Source organism: Elaeis guineensis, chromosome 2 (genome assembly GCF_000442705.2).
Source record: "Elaeis guineensis isolate ETL-2024a chromosome 2, EG11, whole genome shotgun sequence".
Classification (NCBI taxonomy): Eukaryota; Viridiplantae; Streptophyta; class Magnoliopsida; order Arecales; family Arecaceae; genus Elaeis; species Elaeis guineensis.
In genome coordinates, this window is record NC_025994.2 from 95301932 (window position 1) to 95322942 (window position 21011).

General features: G+C 38.1%; 1 protein-coding gene across 1 annotated transcript; it reads right to left on the bottom strand.

Moving 5' to 3' along the window:
• Window positions 1-11670: 11670 nt before the first annotated feature.
• On the bottom strand, window positions 11671-19101 carry LOC105051410 (DEAD-box ATP-dependent RNA helicase 32). Its single transcript, XM_010931855.4, has 8 exons — window positions 18553-19101; window positions 17358-17633; window positions 16945-17268; window positions 13805-13993; window positions 13572-13733; window positions 12659-13053; window positions 12389-12546; window positions 11671-12116 (listed from the first exon to the last, which is right to left on the bottom strand). The coding sequence occupies exons 1-8, from the start codon at window positions 18922-18924 to the stop codon at window positions 11779-11781; spliced, it is 2214 nt and encodes a 737-aa protein (XP_010930157.1). The 5' UTR covers window positions 18925-19101; the 3' UTR covers window positions 11671-11778.
• Between the last annotated feature and the right edge of the window lie 1910 nt (window positions 19102-21011).

Below are 21011 nucleotides of genomic sequence, written 5' to 3' on the forward strand. Positions count from 1 at the left end.
AGCTGGCTTCATCAGAGAAGCTACCTATCCTGATTGACTCACCAATGTAGTGATGGTGAGAAAGGTCAATGGAAAATAAAGAATGTGCATCGACTACATAGTTCTAAATGAAGCTTGTCCGAAAGATAGTTTTCTTTTGTCGAAGATTGATCAACTAGTTGATGCGACTTCGGGGCACTGACTCTTAAGCTTCATGGATGCTTTTGCAGACTACAATCAGATTTGGATGGCACCCAAAGATGAGGAGCACACAGCCTTCGTAACCAACAAAGATATTTACTACTGGAGCCATATATCAACGACTAGTCAACAAAATCTTCAAGACACAGATCGGACAAAATATAAAAGTGTATATGGACGACATGCTGGTGAAAAATTTTCAAACTACTGATCATGTTTGGGACCTAGAAGAAGCTTTCAGTACACTTCGACGACATCAGATGAAGTTGAACCGGACAAAGTATGCGTTCGGAGTAATTTTTGAGAAGTTTCTCAAATTTTTTATGTCTCAATGAGGAATCGAGACCAATCCCGAGAAGATAAAGGCTATCGTCAACATGAAGCATCCTAGTTCTAAGAAAGAGATACAGCAACTCAACGGAAGGATCATCGTACTCAGTCGATTCATATCAAGATCGGCAGAAAGATGCTTACCTTTTTTCAAAATTTTGAAACAATCAAATGACTTCAAATGGTCAGACAAGTGTCGACAATCTTTCAAAGACCTAAAAAGATATTTGACATCTCCACCACTGCTTACAAAATCAAAGGTCGGAGAAATTTTGTATCTCTACTTGGCGACATCGATGGAAGCAGTTAGTTCGGTACTTGTTCAAGAAGATGAAAATCGAATTCAACGATCAATCTACTACACTAGCAAGGTGCTTCACAATACTGAAGTGAGATATTCACGAGCGAAGAAGATGATCTATTCTTTGATCATATCATCACAGCGACTTCGTCCATACTTTCAAGCATACTCTATTGTCGTCTTGACAGATCAGCCATTGAAGAAAATTTTACACCAATCTGACACGTCGGGTTGAATAGCAAAGTAGACAATAAAGCTTGATGAATTTGATATACAATATCGCCCACGTCCATCAATGAAGGCACAAGTTTTAGCCAACTTCGTCGTCAAATGTACAATACCAAATAATAAACCTGAGGCTAAAGCTAACGACAAAATGAAGCAGGCCGCAACTCCTGAACCTGACTTAACATCAGCATGGGTGCTATATATTGATGGAGCATCTGATACACAAGATAGTAGAATTGGTCTCATCCTCATCAATTTCGAGGGGGTTATAACTGAATATGCCCTTCGGTTCAATTTTAAAGCTTCCAATAATCAAGTCGAATATGAAGCACTCTTAACTGGTTTAAAAATTATTAAAGAGCTTGATATCGACAATCTGAAGATCTTCACCGACTCATAATTGATTGTTAGAGAGATTAAGGACGAGTTTGAAGTCTGAGATCCCATTATGATGAAGTATCTTCAGAAAGTAAAAGATATAACCTCAACATTAAAGTATTTTAAAATTTTTTACATCCCAAGGACAAAGAATGCTCGCTGGATCGGACATTCGTCGAATGCTTTGAACAGCCGAGTATTGATAAAGTCGAGGAAGTGCTACAAATGACTGATGAACCAAGCTGGATGGATCCGATCGTCCGGTACTTAACTGATAGAACTCTATCTATAGATCCCTCAGAAGCCAAATAACTCAGATGGACGGCCTCTTAATATATTTTAATGAATGGTCATCTATACAAAAGGTCATTCTCTCTTTCCTTACTGAAGTGTTTGAGAACAACAGATGCCGACTATGCACTCAGAGAGGTCTATGAAGGGATTTGTAAAAATTACTTGAGGGGCAAATCTCTAGCTTATAAGATCCTATGACAAAGATACTATTGGGCCACCATGAAGAAAGATACAATTGAATTTGTCCGAAGGTGTGAACCATGTCAGAGATATGCAAATATACAACACCAACCGACAAGTCATTGACATTAACTGTTGTGCCATGGCCCTTCGCACAATGAGAGATTAACATACTTGATCATTTCCCTCTGGTATCTGGTCAAAGAAAGTTCATAGTAGTCGCCATCAATTACTTCATCAAGTGATTGGAAGTCGAACCTCTGGCATAAATCACTGAGAGCAAGATGGAAGACTTCATTCAGATATCAATTATATGCATATTCGATTTATCACACCATCATTACTGATAATGGTCGGTAATTCGACAATCAAAATTTCAAAGAGTTATGTGCAAAATTTTATATTACGTACAAACTTACATCAGTCGGCCATCCACAATCCAATAGAGAGGTGGAGGTGACCAACCGAATGATTCTGCATGAACTCAAAATCAAACTGAATGAAGCTAAAGGCCTCTGGGTGGAAGAACTATATTCGGTCTTATGAGCATACCGAACGACTCCTCGCATACCAACAGAAGAATAGCCATTTAATCTAACTTATAGAACAGAAGCGATGATTTCACTTGAGATCGAATTACCATCAGTAAGGGTAGAGCAATACAGTGAATCGAGCAACTCAGAATATCGGAGAGCCAATTTAGATCAACTTTCAGAAGTCCAACAGCAAGCTCAAGTTCGGATGACAGCCTATCGGCAAAAGGTAGCCCAGTATTATAATGCAAAAGTTAAACCGAAGATTTTTCATCCTGGAGATCTGGTCCTAAGGAAAGCAGAAGTCTCAAGACCTTTTGACTAAGAAAAATTATCTCCGAACTGAGAAGGACCTTACAGGATAAGCGAAATACTTAGACCGGATGCATATCGGCTAGAAACTCTAGAGGGAGTAACCATCTCCCGAACATGGAATGCTGACGACTTGAAAATATATTATCAATAAAGTTATCGTGTGTACATTATTCAGAATGAAACATTGAATTTCAGAATCACAAGTTTCAGTAGACTACAAAGTGAGCTTAAATCGATAAATAGATGGTCAATTCCTATCGACTATATTTCAGTTTTTCACTATAAAAATCGATATATCGACTATATTTTGGCTTTCACTGTAAAAGCCAAAATACCAATTGTATCTCGGTACCAAACATATCTCGGCTTTTCACTGTAAAAACTACCCCTAGTCAAATGACTATTATACCGACTTAGTCTTAACTAAGTGAAATACTATGCCAATATGATCCAGATTGAATTAAAATTATACCGACTCGATTACGATCGATCGAAGGATATTCAGCTTGTCATCGATTATCAAATAACCTGACATACTAAACCCAACTAAGGTCGGACGAAGGATATTCGATTTATTATCGCTTATCCTAATACTTAAGTACGTCAATGGATGTTCAATTAATGAATAAATCTTATAATTACTATCAGATGTTCGACTTACCGATTGATATTCGATAATTGAAAAATAATTCTATGACATTGCAGATATACAAAGAAAGAGAGTCTATACTTGAAAAATTCTTTCATTCATCCATTGAAAAGAAAGCTATAAAATTGGACCGAAGTCCAATTACAAAAATTTTTTAGCATAAAAAGAACATAAAAAATTACACCGATCATCAGTCGCCATCTCCATCTCTTTACTCCAGTGTAGCATCGGAGACTTGAACAACTTCTGATGCTGTCGGTGCTCCATCTTCGATCGGCGTAGCTTCTTCAGCAACTCCATCTTTCGAGACGGGAGGGATGATGCTGCTCAAGTCAAGATCTGGATATAATTTTCTGATCGCATCCCGAACGTCTTCGTATTTGACGCAATAAGAGACGAGCCCACCTTTCAGGATCTCTTCTTTGAACTCTTCAAAATTCTTGAAGTTCTCGATGGCGTGATTCAGAGCCTTCTTTACCGACTCTGCTTCTGCTCTCGCCAGTTCTGCATCAACTCTTGTGGAAGCCGATTCATCATCGGCCAGTGCCAACCTTTCCAAGATATTTCGATGTCTTTCATGTTCGGCTTTGAGTTCGCTGATGCACCCATCCTTCTCTCTTCGAAGCCAATAGATAGAATGCTTCTTGCTCTTAATCCTTAACTTAAGAGATAAGATGCCTTGACGAGCCGACTCAAATTCGACTCCAGAAGATTGAAGGTCGACGGTCAAACGGAAGACTTTCTCCTGAAGTTTTGCCTCCCGCTCGATCGTCGCCTGAAGTTGTTCAAGAGCAGCCACTTTCTCAGCATTGGCGGCCGCCACTTTGTCCATCCACATCCGACGAAAGTCGGCAATCTTTCGATAGTCGATCTCCAAATCAAACATGTCATGTGCCAACTACAAGTAGAAGATAAGTCAAATCAAATCAAAAAAGAAGGTGTGAAGAAAAACTTACCCTGAGTATCAATGGATAAAAAGAGGAAAACATCTCGGTGATGGTTCTATTCTTTCTGTCCTTGCAATCAGCTGGGAGAAGAGCAGCTTCTATGAGTCACTTGACCAATGCCGGATTGGCCAAAGCCCACTCATCCTCAAAAACTCTGATGTCAAAATGAACAGTGTGACCCACTGATGATCCATCATCTGTCGAAGTCGCCAGCACCTTCCCCCGATCTTCTGTCGGCAGCCCCGTACTTGAAAATGTAGGAAAATCAGAGCTCGACTGCGCCCGAGAGGGTTCCACTGGAGGAACCATCGGTGCAGCCGTTGATTGTTCCAGCTCGACTGTAATTTTTGCCTCAGCCCGAACCTCGATTGGTGGAGCTGCTGATGGTGCTACGATAGCTCCATCTTCTTCTGTCGCCCCATCCTCAATAGACGACACTTCAAGGAGCTTCATCTTCTTCTGCCGCCCCATCCTCAACAGACAGCACTTCAAGGAGTGCTATCGGAGCTGATAGTGCCAAAATCGGCTTAGAAAATGACGCCGATGGTATGTCAGATTTCCTTGTCGATGAAGTAGGAGCCCGACCTTTCTTCGATGGTCGGAAGGGTCCAACTTCGGATGCTGCCCTCTTCTTGACAGTATGCTCACAAATATCGACGGTCGATACTCGCACCCTCGACTATATAGCTGCAATCAGAACAAGAAAGTCAGTACAATTCAGAAACAAACAAAGAAAAAATAAAAGTGATCGACTATGCTATACCTAAAGTGGTGATCGAACTAAGACCGACATCGTAGAGAGCTTGTTCGATCATCAGCTCTCTCTGCGACGGGACCATCATATCCTTCAATCAGTGGAAGTCTTCCCAATTGTCAACCTCTATCTGATTGTTCTCGTTGGGGTCGGTTCTTGGATCACCTCAACGTGAAGGAAAGCTCCAAGAAAGAGAAGAAACAACAAAAAAGAATTGGTTCTTCCATCCGTGAATAGACGATGGAAGACCGGTGATGAAGGAAAGATCTTTTTTTGGGTTGAAGAACCACCAACCCTTGGCCTTAGGATGGAGATGGAGAATAAAGAAGGTACAGAAAAAAAAAAAAAAAAAAGATGAGGCTCGATCGGTATTAACTGACACAACAAAGCAAAGCTAATTATAAGCCGGACTGAGTTCGGTGCCAACTGAGCGGGGCAAAGATCATAATAGTCAATCAAATTTCGGACAAACTCCAAAATCAAAAATCGAAGATTTGCCCAAAGGTATTCAATATAGAAGGCTATCTGGTCCGGAGGAGGGGAGCTCACCCGACCATCGGCACCAGACGTAAAAAGTTGATACTGCTCTAGGATACGATACTGCTCCCGGAGCCATTCAATATTGGTTCAAATAGTGAAGAAACCTCCACTTTCGGATCCGACGAAGAGTTGTCAGTCAGATTTTCCGACCGACTATCCCGAGAAGAAGAAGCCCTAGTCATGGAAAAGAAAAACTATAGAGAACCAAAAAAGAGATGGACCCGAGAAGGAAGGACAAAAACACTTAATCTGAAAGCTAAAAATAAAAATGCAGAGAAGAAACCTTGGAGTCTTCTGGTGCTGGGGCGACCTTCTGGCAGAGTTTCTACAGCAGAGGATGAAGATAAAATATAAAGTAAAAGTTTGACTGAAAGTGATCCTATATATATAGGATCTCTCAACGACTAGGATAGAAGTGGTCAAATCAGAGTCTCATCAGATGACGACACATGGCAACATCCAGATCGACTATTGGTCGGATAGTTCGATGCACCTACTCCTGATCATGCCATTTCACCGTCATCCGCATGAACAGCTCCGATCCAATGACATTCGGATACGTGGCCAAAATTTACTAGTCAGAATCATATCATCCGGTGCTGAATTATCTTTCAAAAATAACGTCCGATACTGATGTCTGATACTGAATTATCCTATCAACATGATAACCCAATAATAATTTTGTAGCCACTGAAATGACAAAACAGTCAAAGAATTCTCGACTAGCAGTCTAGTCGGGGCTCGAGGCAACATGTGATGACTCCCTTCATCCAACGTGACAGACCACATGATAATATACATATCGGATCACCTTGGACTTAGAAGTGGGGGCAACTATTGGGACAAGTCAACCGACTCCCGACTCTGACCTACATCGGCCGTATAAGCACATTACGTCGATTCACAATCGACTGACCGATCGATAGTCGACTACTATCAACCATTAGCTAACAATTTGATTAACTTTATATCGAAGACCATCGACATATTAGAGCTACCAATCGATGCATATTCGGATCTTCTACCGATTTATCTCTTTCGAGTTATCAGTATTACCGATATATAGTCAGCCTATCTGCTCAATATACCCTAACCATTATGAATGATTATAGACTACGTGTTATGACCATTAATGAGAATAAACAGCCCACTAACTCTATGATTATGGCTCAATAATCTAGCACCATAAAAAGCGGAACCACGTGCTCGATGGTTACATCAGAATTATCTATAAAATGGGAGGTAAACGAGCAGCATGGATAAGGCAATTCTAGGCTAAGACTCTGCCACTCTCAACATTCTTATTAGCTATTCACCAACCTCCTTTCTGACTTAAGCATCAGAGGGTTTTCATCGAATACAACTCCGGTCTGTGAGGACTTTGTCTTGTAGATGCTCTTCATCGGTGACAGACGACAAAGAGTTAGCCGCAACAACCCCAACACTCTCTCAACCGAACCACTCGATTCTACCCCCTTCTCCCACCTTGAAATGTACACTATCTACCTCCCCATCGAGGACTTCCACGATCAATTTAACAATAGCTCTTCTCATGGTTGGGTCATCACCCTCTAGCGTAATTACAACATCCACCTTCTGAACCCACTCACCAGTGCCCAGATTCAGCTCCCTCCCTTCATCAAAATCCCCTTGGCCTGTACATGGCGTACTTCTTTATATTCGAAAAGATCATCATAGTGCAAACCCCAAGCCCCGCCGACCTGTCCACCCTCACCCATGGATTCACCATCATCAGCATTGTCGGCAACCAACATTCGACATTGGCGATTGGCCGAACTGGGGATAAGAAATTGATCAATATGAGCTTCAGCAATGTCATATGTAAAATCAGGTTACCTGTGCCAGCTTTGAATGGAAATTGACAAACTCATTGCCAACTTTAATTTGAATTTTTGACAAAAATAATTGGGATCAGAATAGGAGAGATCCCGATCCCTGTCATCTGATGATAAGGCCACCCAACGGTGGTCGATGCAAGATCATCAGACTGATATGATCTGTTGGAGGCCATTGAAGGTAGGCCCGCCTTATCTTTTCCATGGTCATATCCTATTTAAACCTCTCCTCCCCTATAATCGGTATCATCGAGCACTTCCCCTCCTCTTCCCTCCCTTCATTCTCTCTAGCAGCAGACAAGCCACCTTAGCCCAAGTTCGACCGCCCAAAACCCCTCATCTCTCTCTCTCTCTTGCCCTATTTTGGCTTGATTTATTGCCTTTTGAACCGCTGAAACTCGCTGCCGTCGATCAAGATTCGCCGCCTCCGTTGATCGCTGGTGAGTCTTCTTTGCTCACCCCTCTATTTTTCTTGATTGGAGTCTGATTTTCCCCCATTTCTAGTCAATCAAACACTCGATTCTAAGTATTTTTTTTTGGTTCAGCCACTCATCTTGGCCACCACCACCATCGACCAATGACCACTCCGACCTTCTCAATCACCAACCATCAGGCCCCTCCTGTTCCTCATCTGTCCTCTTTCCTTCTTCTCCTTCTCTTGTTTTCATTTTCTTCTTCTTACTTCTTCTAATTTTTTTTCTTTTCTTCCTATTATATCTTAATTATTATTTCCTATAAATTTGAATTATTCTCTCTTGTCTGATTCTTACATCTGATATCATGATTATTGATGGACTCAGACTCTGATCTTATCCAACTCAAGTCATCCTCTCTCTATCCTTTTTATTTCAATTAATTAGGATCAAGCCTAAATTTTTAATTTTTCTTTAATTGATGAAATTAGATCTAATTTAGAGAATTTAATTGATCATGTGGGATCACATTTCCAAATAGCGAGGGGATTTAATCACAAACAAATCCATCACATGCAGGTAACCATGATTTCCATCTAAAAATCTATATTTAATAAATATTTAAATTCTGGAGTTGGTCAAGATCCTGGATGTAAAACCAAATTTGATAGTGTAAATTTGGCTATCGTCTGCTTAGAACTCTAATAGGATAATTAATTATTTTAAATTTTGGTTAATACACCTAGTTGGTAAAGTATTATGAAAATCTAGATAAAAAATAGTAAGTCATTTGTACCCTTAATTTATTTTATCATGCATAAGATTTGATTGCTGTATTTATCTATTACTATAACATTCTATTTAAATTAATTAACTTATATGCTCTACATGAAAATAATTCATAAAATATTTGATCGAATATGCATGTTTTAGTAGAAAATGGATTATATTTTTTTACATCAATATGTGGTATGTATCAGTTTTACTACTCTCTAATCAAACTATGATCACACGGATTCAAAATCTAGTTTTCTTTTGGACCTCCAATGGGACAATCATTAGAACACATCAATGGATGGTATGTTATAGTCAGGGGCTAGTTTTCCTTTCAGACCTTGCCAGACGGGACTAATCACTAACACATGTTGATGAGAGTACATTTCTTCATATGATATTAAAGTTAATTTTCTTTCTAAACCTCTGGTAAGGCGATTATTAGTTCATGATCGATTGACAGCATATTGTAGTCAGGATCTAGTCTCTTTCGAAGATAATCATGAGTCGATCGTAACCATAGTCAGAGGAACTAAGAGAGTGAGAATGGAAGATCGATCTTTGAGTGATTAGAAAATTCATTTCGAGCACATGCATATTTTGAATCCATATTGATTGATATCGCATATTTTTATATTCATTGAAATATTTTTATAAAAAATTATGAAACTAAAAATTTATTTTTTTATATAACTATTTAAATAAATTAGAGATACTAATAATTTACTGAGTTCATAAAGTTAATTTTTATATTTTATTTTTTTCAGATTCAAAAGGACATATAGAGCGTGAGTAGTAAAAAAAATTTATTTAATTTATTTTTAAAATAAATATTAATTTATTTTTATTTATAATTTATAATTATTTTTATTAAATAAAAATATTAAAAAATTATTTTTATTATCACTATCTGATATTGGTACGAATATATGTGAATATGAAAATAGATTTTGTACGTACTATGAACTGAAACTCTCAAAATGTGCGGCCTTCTATCGTGCCCTAGTGGGGGCGGTCAGGCCGGAGCGTGACATCATATTCCACTGCGGCCTATTTACACCGTCACGGACGCTGGAAAGGTCGCGTTCTGGGGACCTCTCCTGTCCACTCCGGAGATGGAAGTGCTGTCGCCGAACCAAACAGAAGAAGTGCTGTTGCTGAACCTACAAGAACAGACCGGGCTTACAAGCAATTCCATCTGGTGGAGTCATCAGGGGGCCTTCTGCTGGTTAAGAGAGACGTGAAGCCTACCGTTCGGGCAATGGAAGTGGAGAATTTTTCAAAGCTAGATCTTGGTCGAGGTGGGTGGGTTCCAATGGAAATATCTACTTCGACCATTATATTCAGGAGCTTGTCTTTGATCCCGAAGCATACTGTAATGTGGGGTTGTATCATTCACAAGATAAAGGAATGGAGCCCCATGATCTTTGTGACAAGCAATTAACTTGGCCACCTCCACTGTGGTTCACACCAAATCTTGATATAGTAAGCACAATGCAAAATTCTCGACCAAAAGCAAGTACTATAATCCTTGTTTCATATATCGGTGGAGCTGTTCCTTGAGATGTTACCGGCAAATGCTTATGTTGGACCTCTACTTATTATTTATCATCTGTAATTAAGATGAACACAAACTGATTCTTTTCTTTTGGCTTTTATCATTTGTCTTGTTACAGAAGGCGCCCACTGTCTATGTTTTGAACGCACCATGACCTGCTCATCCCCTGTATGATACTATTGTAATTTCCACCGTGATTCTGAACGATGTCGCAATTAAGTGTTGGTTGCAACTCAAAGATTACAACGGTTTTGGCTAAAACCATGAGGCTAAAAGTACCTCAAAACCCCCAATCTACAACAAAGTTAACTCAAGGAATGAACAAAGTGATAGAATCAATGAAAATGTTGCCATAGCTCTCTCTTGTTTTCTCTAAGAAATTTCAAAGGCAGGTTGTTTCTTGAGACACTTCAAGAGATAACAGAAGTTCTAGTCCATGTTCTGAGAAGGCAGGAGACGCCTGCTTTAGCTGCTCCCCCAAGGAAACTGATGCTTTATATCGGTGGAAGAATTAGGTGCTGATATATATTTTGTTGTTGTTGTTGCTGAACTTTTCCCCTCTTTTTGATTTTTGATTTTCTAGCTTGTTTGTTGGTTTTATTCACTATTTGGGAATAATTTGGTTCTAAGAATTTTTAATGTGGCAATATATGTTAAATATTTGTTTTAGATATTGAATTCTTAAATTAAAAAAGATGTCTATATTCTCAATTTGCTTACTCGGGTTCCTCGGAATAAAAGATCTATCTCTCAGTATTGGTTCCCTCATATTTTTAGATTTAAATACCTATTTGTCTCATTAATTTTTTTTGCTTTTCAACTTTCTTAAGCTTTTAGTTTGATTGTTCTAAAAGGCACTATTTGGATTTTGGTGTATTTAGAGCAGATTCTTTGCTTTATTTTTGCATAGTTGTAAATGAGTCTGTTTTTGTATTATATTCCAATGCAAAACTCGAGTGTGCATTTCTGGTTGTCCTTTGCATTGTTTTTCTTGACTAATTCCCACTCGTTGTTCAGCTTCTTAGATGTAATCTTCTTTGGTTTGTTTAGGTAGTTTGCGGGGGTCCACAACGCAAAGCGCACACCACGTAGTTCCTCTGGTGGACTGCAACATATATTCCACCTGCAGGTTCCCATCTAAAGATTGGGGGTCGTCAACCATTCTAGTGTGGCAGCACTTTCATGACCCGGCTAATGGAAAAAGAGGCTACTAATCTAAAAGTTCAAATCACATCCTATGGTATACACATAGATATAGACAGATCCACAAGCGAACTAATGTTTCATTGAAAAGCAAACCATTTAAATCTGCTTTCAGGGCCACGCTGTCCAACCTATACCGAAGAAGGCAGTTTCAAGTACCTTAAAACAACTTTTTAAGGAAAATCGTCTCGGCTGGCGAGCATGCAAGAGAGCAAAAGTTCAAAAACCTAGCTCAAATAAGTAATGATCACCAGAAAATTTTTCAGCAGAAAGATGGAATTCCACCCCTCAATTTAAAAGTAAATAATGCTACAGAGCAGCAGATTTGATTTAAATAACGCATGGTTAGGAATGCATGGAGCTCAACAGCTTGAGTGCCAGAGCTTCCTGCTCTGCTATAGATACAGAATCTGCACTGACACCCACATTCTCTTTTCCCTTCTTCTCATCATCGTCATTATCACTATCAAAATATATCTTTGATCTCTTGTGCTTTCCTTTCTCAGTATCATCTGATTCTGACCCACCATCCTCCTTGTCTACCTCTTCTTCACCTTCCCTCCATCTCTTCCGCTTTATCTTCTCCTTTGTCCGTCTATCGCGCAGACGCTCCCGGTGCAGAATTTTGTCTTCTTTGTCCCGCTCTTTCATTTCTTCTCTCAACTTTGCATATCGCTCTTTAACTGCAATCAGGTATGAAAACTTTAAGTACTAGCTGCATGCGATAGATCATTACACACTCAACCAAATTATGTGTTACATTATATTGACAACTGAGCTAGCACTAGATTGAGCATTTAAATTCTTATTAACATAAAAATTTGTGCGTATATTGACAACTGAGCTAGTACTAGATCGAGCATTTAAATTCTTATTAACATTAAAATTCGTGCTCAATTGCATCTAAAAATCAAATGCTTAAAACTACTAAAAATATGAAATAAGTCGAACACACCTTTATCTGGGTGAAGGGCCCCATCTCCACTATCCATATCAGCCAGGGCAGCTAGTGGGGGGATTACATTTCCCTCCTCATCATATTTGACCCTTGTTCCAAGTGGCCTATGCACATTGATCTTCAGCTTCTTCTTTTTCAAGACCCTGGTGGATAAACTGTAATAAGAAGCAAATCAATATCAGCATTAGTGACAGTTAGATCAAAACCCAGATGCAAAATTGAAAATGATTAAAGCTTCAGCATCAAAAGGGGGCAAAATCAGCATACTCTGCTGGTTTGTTTCCCTCTGCATCTATCAAGGAGGTTTCCTTTGGCAAAAGGACATCATCTTCTATTTCCATATTTGATCTATCAATACTTTGCATTTCTCTGTTCACAACCTTGGTTCCATTCTCTTGTTCATGAATGGTTTCCACGGATGCTTTTTGCTTTGTTTGTTTCTGACTTATGAAGCGGATCTTTGGGGTCATGGGTAGACCCAAAGATGCAGCAAACTCTTCTATAGGCAATTTGGACACATCAAAGACGTCTCTGTCCCGCTGCAAATGTATAGACTTCAGGTATGTGACAAATGCCCTTTTTGCTAGATGCTGCATATCAGGATACTTAACCAGCAATGATGACAATAGTTCCGATATTGGTTGTAATTTTTCTGTTTTTGGCTGAAAAGGACCAAAAAAAAAAAAGACTTAGTCCCTCCTTGTAAAATATGAGCCTTTCCATTTTCTTTATTTAATGAATTAGCTAGAATAATGCAGTAATCTTAAGATTGCAAGAGAACATGTAAACAGGTTAATAAAAGGAGTATTATGTTCTGACTCCACGGATCACTCATACTTCCCCCACCCAGAAATCCTGGATGTTGATATTCCAACATATAAATGAATTTATATTGATGAATCTCTCCTGTACCAATGCTTAGCATGCAAGCTAAAACAAGTAAATAACCGCAAGTAGTTGAGATATGACCATACAAGGTATTGGTTTTAGTATTATCAATCATATATAAAATAATTGTAATGTAAAATCCTTGCAGAAGTTGCCTATGGCTGTTTAAGATATTGGTGCATAATTTGGTAATGCAAAGCCTTTTGTACCAATCATGCAATACTTCAGACTCCAGACACTTAAATGCATATTAGCCAAATAAATTGAAATTGCCAAGAACACAGCTATTAACCTTTTTCAATTGAATTGGTATTTTAGGTTCAACTGCTTGTAACTTTGTGAACATTTCCTTTTCTGATGGCAAGAGGAATAATACTGACTTTCCCTCACTGGTAAAGCGGGCAGTGCGGCCAACTCTGTGAATATAAGCTGGAATGTCTTCTGGGCAGTCAACCTGAAAGTACATAAAGCAATTACAAGACAATTCTCTTGTGGCAGACAAAGCCAAAAAAAATTGCTACTCACCTGGACCACCCAATCGACTCCTGGGAAATCCAGTCCTCTAGATGCCACATCAGTTGAAAAGAGAACGGAGGTTTTTTCACAGAACTCTAAATATATTGCCATCCTTACATTTTGCTTCATCCGTCCATGCAGACATTTCAAAGGGATTCCAGGGCGAAGCTTCTTGAATGCTTCGTAGACAAATTTAACCTATTGAGATCGAATAAAGCAGCACGTGAGAAAGTCAATCCATAAAAGGGAGTTTTCAAGAAATAATAACCATAAAAAAATACATTAGCGATGTAAGTCAGAATTATGCATACATTAACACCAGCAAAGCAGTATCATGCATTAAAATGGATCAATCAGTGGATGGCCTACAAAACCTTTGTTCATGTGGTTCATGTCATGGTTGCCCCTCTATTCATATGGAGTTCTTTACCATAGATGTTGTCCAACAAGTTGACAGGTAACCCCCTTCCTAATCTTTACATTCTACCTATATCGTGTCACATTGATTCATCACAGGATAATGAAGCATTATGCATCTCTTTAACTATTCCATCACAAAAATCTCAACCCTACTATCACTGAGACTCCATCTCTTCATTTGACACTCGCTACAACATTACCATACTGCTAGACATGTAGACAATATTACACATTTGATAAAATGAACTATAGTACATAATTCTAGACACTACCATCACTGAGACACTTCATCTCTTCATTTGATACTCACTACAACATTGCTGCACTGCCACAAATGTAGAAGATATTAGATAAAAAGAACTACAGCAAAGGAATGCCTCTAGCTTTAATTTAAACTGAGCACCATTTTGCCATTTTCTTTTTCCCTTCCAGTGTTGCCTTCTGTTTTTTAAAGTACTTGTTACCTAGAAGCATGCCTAGCACGTGATGCATGGTTCATTTCAAGCTATAATGTAACCAACAAAATCCTAGCAGAACCATCAGAACCTTTGTCTTGGCAATGGTGATTGTTCCCAAGACATGTTACTTTGACTGACACACCTCCCAAGAAAACAGAATAGACGACTAAGACATTGTGTTTTTCTACTGAATACATGTCGCAACTTTCCTCAGCCTTCCTACTCAACAACAAGAAGCCAAATCGGCATCTTTTGAACCATCAACATGTTAGGAGAAGTCTAGTCAGGGAAAAATTACCTGGTCAAGTGCAGGTCTTGTCAGGAAGATATCACTAGGTTGTATCAGATCTTGGATCCATACCCAGGATAAAGACAAGACCAACTGTTGGTAAATAACAGGAACGGAGGGTGAGGGTGAGCCAAGCATAGCACCCCCACCAAGCATTAAAATAAGCTTAGTAATCTAACAGGAGATCAGATGGGATTTTGACATTAATGACAAAGGACAAAAGGTAGGAAAGGACCTTCTCATCTCCCCATATTCTTATCCTGCTTCTTCCCTTTTTCTTATTTCTTCTTTTGCTATCTATATTACCAGCTGCTTGTCATAGTCCCACATTGACTAATTAAAGGAGTTCCACGTGGGCTTATTAGCCTAGCTGGTCCTCCCCCCAGCCACTTAAGTTTTTGAGCTATGAGCCATGACAGGTGGTAACAAAGACAGACCCAATATGCAGCAGAACTCTTATTATTCATGTGGACCCCTCATTGGAGATACTAGGGTTGAGAAGGACCTGGTAAGATCGAGGAGGACCCGGGCCATGGGTGCTCCCTGCAAACCATGACGCTGGAGTCACAAGATTGGGTGGAGTAGACCATCATAGTCCCACAATGATTAATTATAGGGGTGCGACATGGGTTTATTAGCTTAGTCCGGTCCTCCCAACAGCTTAAGTGTTTGGGCTAAGTCCATGAGAAGCTGCAGTCTAATTTCAAATAATCAGCTAGAGACAATTTCTTTATAATGATTCAGCCTGAGTATTAAAATGTGTAAACTTTCACAATACAAAGATCTATGTTCCATCAATTAGTTGCAAAGGTCAGATTTACTTAAAACATCTGTTGACCCAACACCACTCTGCATTGTCAATTAGTTTCTCGATGTTCATAACTCCATACACATTACTTCTCCTTACATTCCAATCACCAATACCTTCAAAGGATCATCAGTAAATTCCATTTGCTCTATTTTGCCTCCTTGTTAGAATTCTAATTTCATAAAACAAGTTAAATAGCTAGTGATAAAAATTAACTGGTAGTCCACTAATTGCTTTTACGGCTTCTTTGAGTATTTAGATCTTCTTACAAGACATTGTGCCTTGTTCAACCTTTAAGACCACATACGAGGCTTGGCAAACATTGTTATTGAGTTTGCATGCTTCCATGTTCTTGGCCCATCGTTCCATCAAAATGCTCGCATTGCTCAAATAGATAATGTTCAACATAATAATGCCAATTTTGTATACACTCTTTTGTTTCAGAATCAATAAGCTGCATAGGAAGTCTCAAACTCTGGGCTTATAACTTGCCATGAGTCAAGAATGGGAAGGATTAAAAGATGTCCACATGATTCAAGAAAAATGCATAATGGATTCCATGGAAGTGTAGATCTCACAAAATAGTAGATTCTTTTCAGCATAGCAAAAAGAAAAATACCAAAAAGTACTACCATTAAACCATACTTATGTGCATTATTCTTTTTTTTTTAAGTCTAATTGCTATTATAGTTTCCTTGAGTATTTAGCTCATCCACAAAGGCAAGAAGCAAGATATTGCACTTTGTCCTGCCTCTGAGACCAAATATGGGGCTTGGCAAGCATTGTTACTGAATTTGTAAGTTGTCCTTACTTCTCTTGGTATTGTTCCATCAAAATGAAAGTTTTTCAAGGAGACAATCCTCAACACAAGTATGCCAATTCTGTATATTCTCTTTGCTTCATATCCAATGAGCTACATAGGAAGTCTCAAATTCTAGGTTTATAACTTGCCATGAGTTTTAAGCATGGGAAGGGTTAAAAGAATTGGGACAGATGAGATTTAATAAAACTGCATAGTGCATACCACGCCATGGAAGCACAAGTTCCAAAAAAGACAGCAGATTCATTTCACTACTGCAAGATGCAGCACCCCAAAACTTGCATAATTACTCATACCAAAACCATATTTACATGCATGTTAAAATAAGTGGTACAAATAAACATAGTGTATTACCTCCTTGCAGCTTGAAAGAAAGACGAGTATCTTTGAGTGAAGATTTGCTTTGATGAAGCTCCAGAGCATATTTAACTTCTGGTCAAGTGGAACTATCATAGCTATCTGTTTCAATCGTTCAGGTGTTGCTGTCACAGATTCTGCATGCACACTGATATACTCTGGGTCTTTTAAACTGAGCCTTGCCAAGTCTTTAACTGACTTTGTTTGGGTTGCAGAGAAAAGCAAGGTTTGTCTTTGTTTTGGAAGTTGAGAAATAATTGCATCTACTTCCATCTTAAAACCCGCATCAAGAATACGATCTGCCTCGTCAAGAACCAAAACCTGTATCCTGGCCAGGAAAATAAAACATGATCTACTATTTTTTTTTTTTAATCCTTTATGCTGAATACAAAAAACATTCATATATTGACCTGGAGCTGCGAACATTCAAAATTTGGGGTCTCGTCCATGTGCTGGAGGAGCCGACCGGGTGTACACACCAAAATGTTGAGACTATTAACACGTTGTTTCTCTTCATCAACATCTTTACGGCCACCAATTAAAAGACCTGCACTCAAACTGTGGTGTTTCCCTACAGTTTTCAACTCCTCAAAAAGTTGTCCAGCCAATTCTTTTGTAGGTGATATTATGATGCTCCCAACACCATCTTCAGGACCCCATCTTGCTCTGTATAACGTCTCTATCACCTGTACAACAAACAATATTGTTATTCATTTCAATAAGAGATGAGTACTAACAAATACTTGATAAAAGGAATAGAAACAGCCTTGGAAAGTGCAGATGCAAGTAGCAAAACATGGATAAGTTTCTAAAATAGGTATCCGTGACGTGAATATCACTTAGACAGATGTATCATATTGGGCATTAACTTGGTAAACTTTTTGAGGCTAAAATACAGAAAAGGGTTTGAAGGATTCACTGTACAGCTCACGGGCACTTGAGGTATGATTAAAAAGATGGAATTATCATTGCATACCGATATTTTGCTGACTGAGGAAACCTATGAATTAGCATATGATTAAAACATAAAACCAAACCCTGGATTATTCATCAAACAAACAAGAATGAGAGACTAACTTTTATATTAGACGATAAAAGATCCACTAATGGGAAAAAAGATACTAACAAAAATAAACCATATATTAGGCTCATTCAGTTATATCGTCTTGAAACTAAATGAGCTAGTAACCACCATCACCGTGCAACAAAATGTTCAAACAACGGCTCAAATAGCTAAAATATGCCATCAACCAACAATACAAATCACTGTAAAAGCTTTCAGACTCATACCAGCTGAAATCCAGACCAAAATAACAGAGACTAATATGAAAAAAGAATCCTGTGTACAAAGCCTGTGTTTGATAGCATAAGAATAACTTTTACAGTGATTCGCTCCAATTATGCTAAAATTAACTTGACACCATCCAAAAACTTATGCCAGCAAAACGTCTATTACTACTCTGTTTAACCAATCTCGTCATCATCATGCATTATAATACTAAAAACAAACACTTCAGACAAATAGAAGATCATCAAATCTCCTATACCAACTTGAAGTATTGCTAAATAAGAAATCGTGAGTGCTTAATATTTGAAATGTCGTACCGGGATGATGAAAGCTAGGGTTTTTCCAGAGCCGGTCTTGGCGGCGCCGAGGATGTCGCGGCCACACAGCGAGTGAGGCAGCGATGCGCGCTGAATCTCGCTCATCTCGGTGTACTTAGGCGCCAGCCCGTCCTTGGTCTTCTGGGAGATGGGAAGCTGGCGGAAGAGCTTGCAGCCGGCGTACGGCGAGAAGCCGCCGCCCAGAATCCGACCGACTGGGGCGGTGGGGGGCGGTGGAGGGATAGAGAGGGGATTGGTGCCTGAGTCGGGTTTCATGACCTCGATCCATGAGTCCAAAAGCTCGATCTCGTGCGCCTCCGAGAGCCGCCGCTGCTTGCCGGAGAGGGAATTCTTAAATTTGGAGCGCCGCATGAGGGTTTAGGGTTTTGATGGTGGGAGAAGGGGAAATCGAACTCGAGAGCTTGGAAAAAATCGCGAGGCTTTAGGGGATATCGAACTCGAGAGATTTGAAAAAGTCTCTAGGGTTTTTAGAGAAGTTCGGCGAGAGGAAGGACAGAAAGCCGAGAGGAAACCGTCTTGTGCGCGGAGAAGAGCAGGCTAATTTACCAACAAGTCCAACTAAAAAAAGGCTTTCAACGAAATTTTTTATTTTCTCTTTTTTAAGGATTCAATTGAAAATCTAGAAAAAAAAATTATGTGAGATTTTTTTTTGTATTTTTTTTTTTTTTGAAGAATCCAAATACAAATCTAACTCAGGAGAATTTTTTTTCTTTTTTCTGCATGATTTTTGTGCACTAATTTTTCTTTTTAGAGAGTCCAGATAAAAATTTAACTCATGCAGTTTTTTTAAAAAAATTTAAAAAAAAAAATAATTTTTCTTATGCATTATTTTGTTATTTTTTTTATACATCCAACTAAAAGAAGATATGATTTTTTTTTTTCTTTTTTGTTGCATAGTATAGAGGATAATTTACTCGTAGTATCATTTGAAGAGTCGAACAAATTTTATTATTTTTTATTTATGAAAGATTTAAATAAAAAATTTAAAAATTTTATTTTATAAAAATTTAAATTTTACATATGATTTTTTTTTATACTTCTATAAGCTTTTTCTTCAAATTTTTCGAGATAGATATGAGTATTTTCAAAATTAACTAACTTATAATATACACTAATTTTTATATTTTAATCATATTAATATTGATTTATTAAAATTATTTTAGATCCAAACCTCATCTATTAGCTGATCGAGCCCAAGACAAATATGATCTCAACCTAACCAAAAATATTTACATCCAAGTGAAAATTTAGTCGAATTGGATCTACCATCAGGTCAAGCATTTATCTAACTTTTTAATAAATAAAAATATAATAATTTATAGTTAAAATATTAAAAAATAGACTCAAACATGAATTTTCGTTAATTTTTTTTAAATTAATGAAAAACAATCATTCTCGATATATAAGTTTACAAATCATTTTTTTTTTAAAAAAAATGTTAATATAGTTGAGAACTTATATATAATAAGAATTCTATCAAGATAAATAATAAATATTTATATATAATCAACCAAAAATAGGTGATACAAAATGCAGTTTTTAAGATGAAGAGAAAAGGATTAGTTTAAGAATATTCATAATCTGAAAAAGTAGAATGAAAGAGAAGGAATTTTATTTGAATCGGGCTCTCAAATTAAGCTAGATCTATTTTTTATTGATCTAGATTAGACTCAGGTCATAAAAATACAAAACCTAAATCCAATCCAATTTTTGTATCAAGCCCCACTTTGGACCAACTGAACTTATGGTTCTTCAAAATTGAATTGATTCAGACCGGGAGAGGTCAAACTAGTCCATTTGCAACTCTACAAGAACAAGAATCAAATATTGCATGCTTCAAATAGCATGAAACACTTTAAAAACGTTTGATTTTGCTTGCATCTCTCGGAAACTTGTAACTCTTGAATTTATATATATAAAGCAAACACTGGGCTATAGTTTTTTAAACAATCTCGCGATTAGCTATATTTATAGAATCCCAAAAATTATTCAAAATAAAAACATGAAAATATGCCTCCACAAAGAGGTGTATCCTCACAGGACAATATATAGACAACAATTTGGAAATTTCATTGGGAAATACTCATTGAAAAACACCTACCGAAAACAACCATTGAAGGAAACACACAACTCTCTTTATTGCGCTGCTCATATAAATGATTGTGCTCTCTAGTTTAAATGGAAGAAAGATTTAATTTCCTCAAAGAAGATGCTGCAGTTGATGATTTAGTTTTAGTTTTTTTTTTTTTTTCTTATTGCGGCCAATCTCCTCGTCGCCTGATCGTCGGGAACGAGCGCCTGCAAAAGAAAGTCCACACTGACTGGAGGCGGCTCCGGCGGGGACCCTCCGACGGTCAAGTCAGAGAGGAGACTAGGCAACAGTGAAATGAAAACAGAGAGCTCAACGAGAGAGAGAGAGAGAGAGAGAGAGATAGAGA

Bases quoted from the DNA above. Each gene is read 5' to 3' on its own strand.
- LOC105051410 (XM_010931855.4), bottom strand. From the start codon at position 18,924: ATGCGGCGCTCCAAATTTAAGAATTCCCTCTCCGGCAAGCAGCGGCGG. The intron at 13,994-16,944 runs GTAATACACTAT...CGATCTCAATAG, and splicing joins TTCTTTCAAGCTGCAAGGAG to GTTAAATTTGTCTACGAAGC. The intron at 13,054-13,571 runs GTTAATAGCTGT...GGTCCTTTTCAG, and splicing joins TACCAATTCAATTGAAAAAG to CCAAAAACAGAAAAATTACA.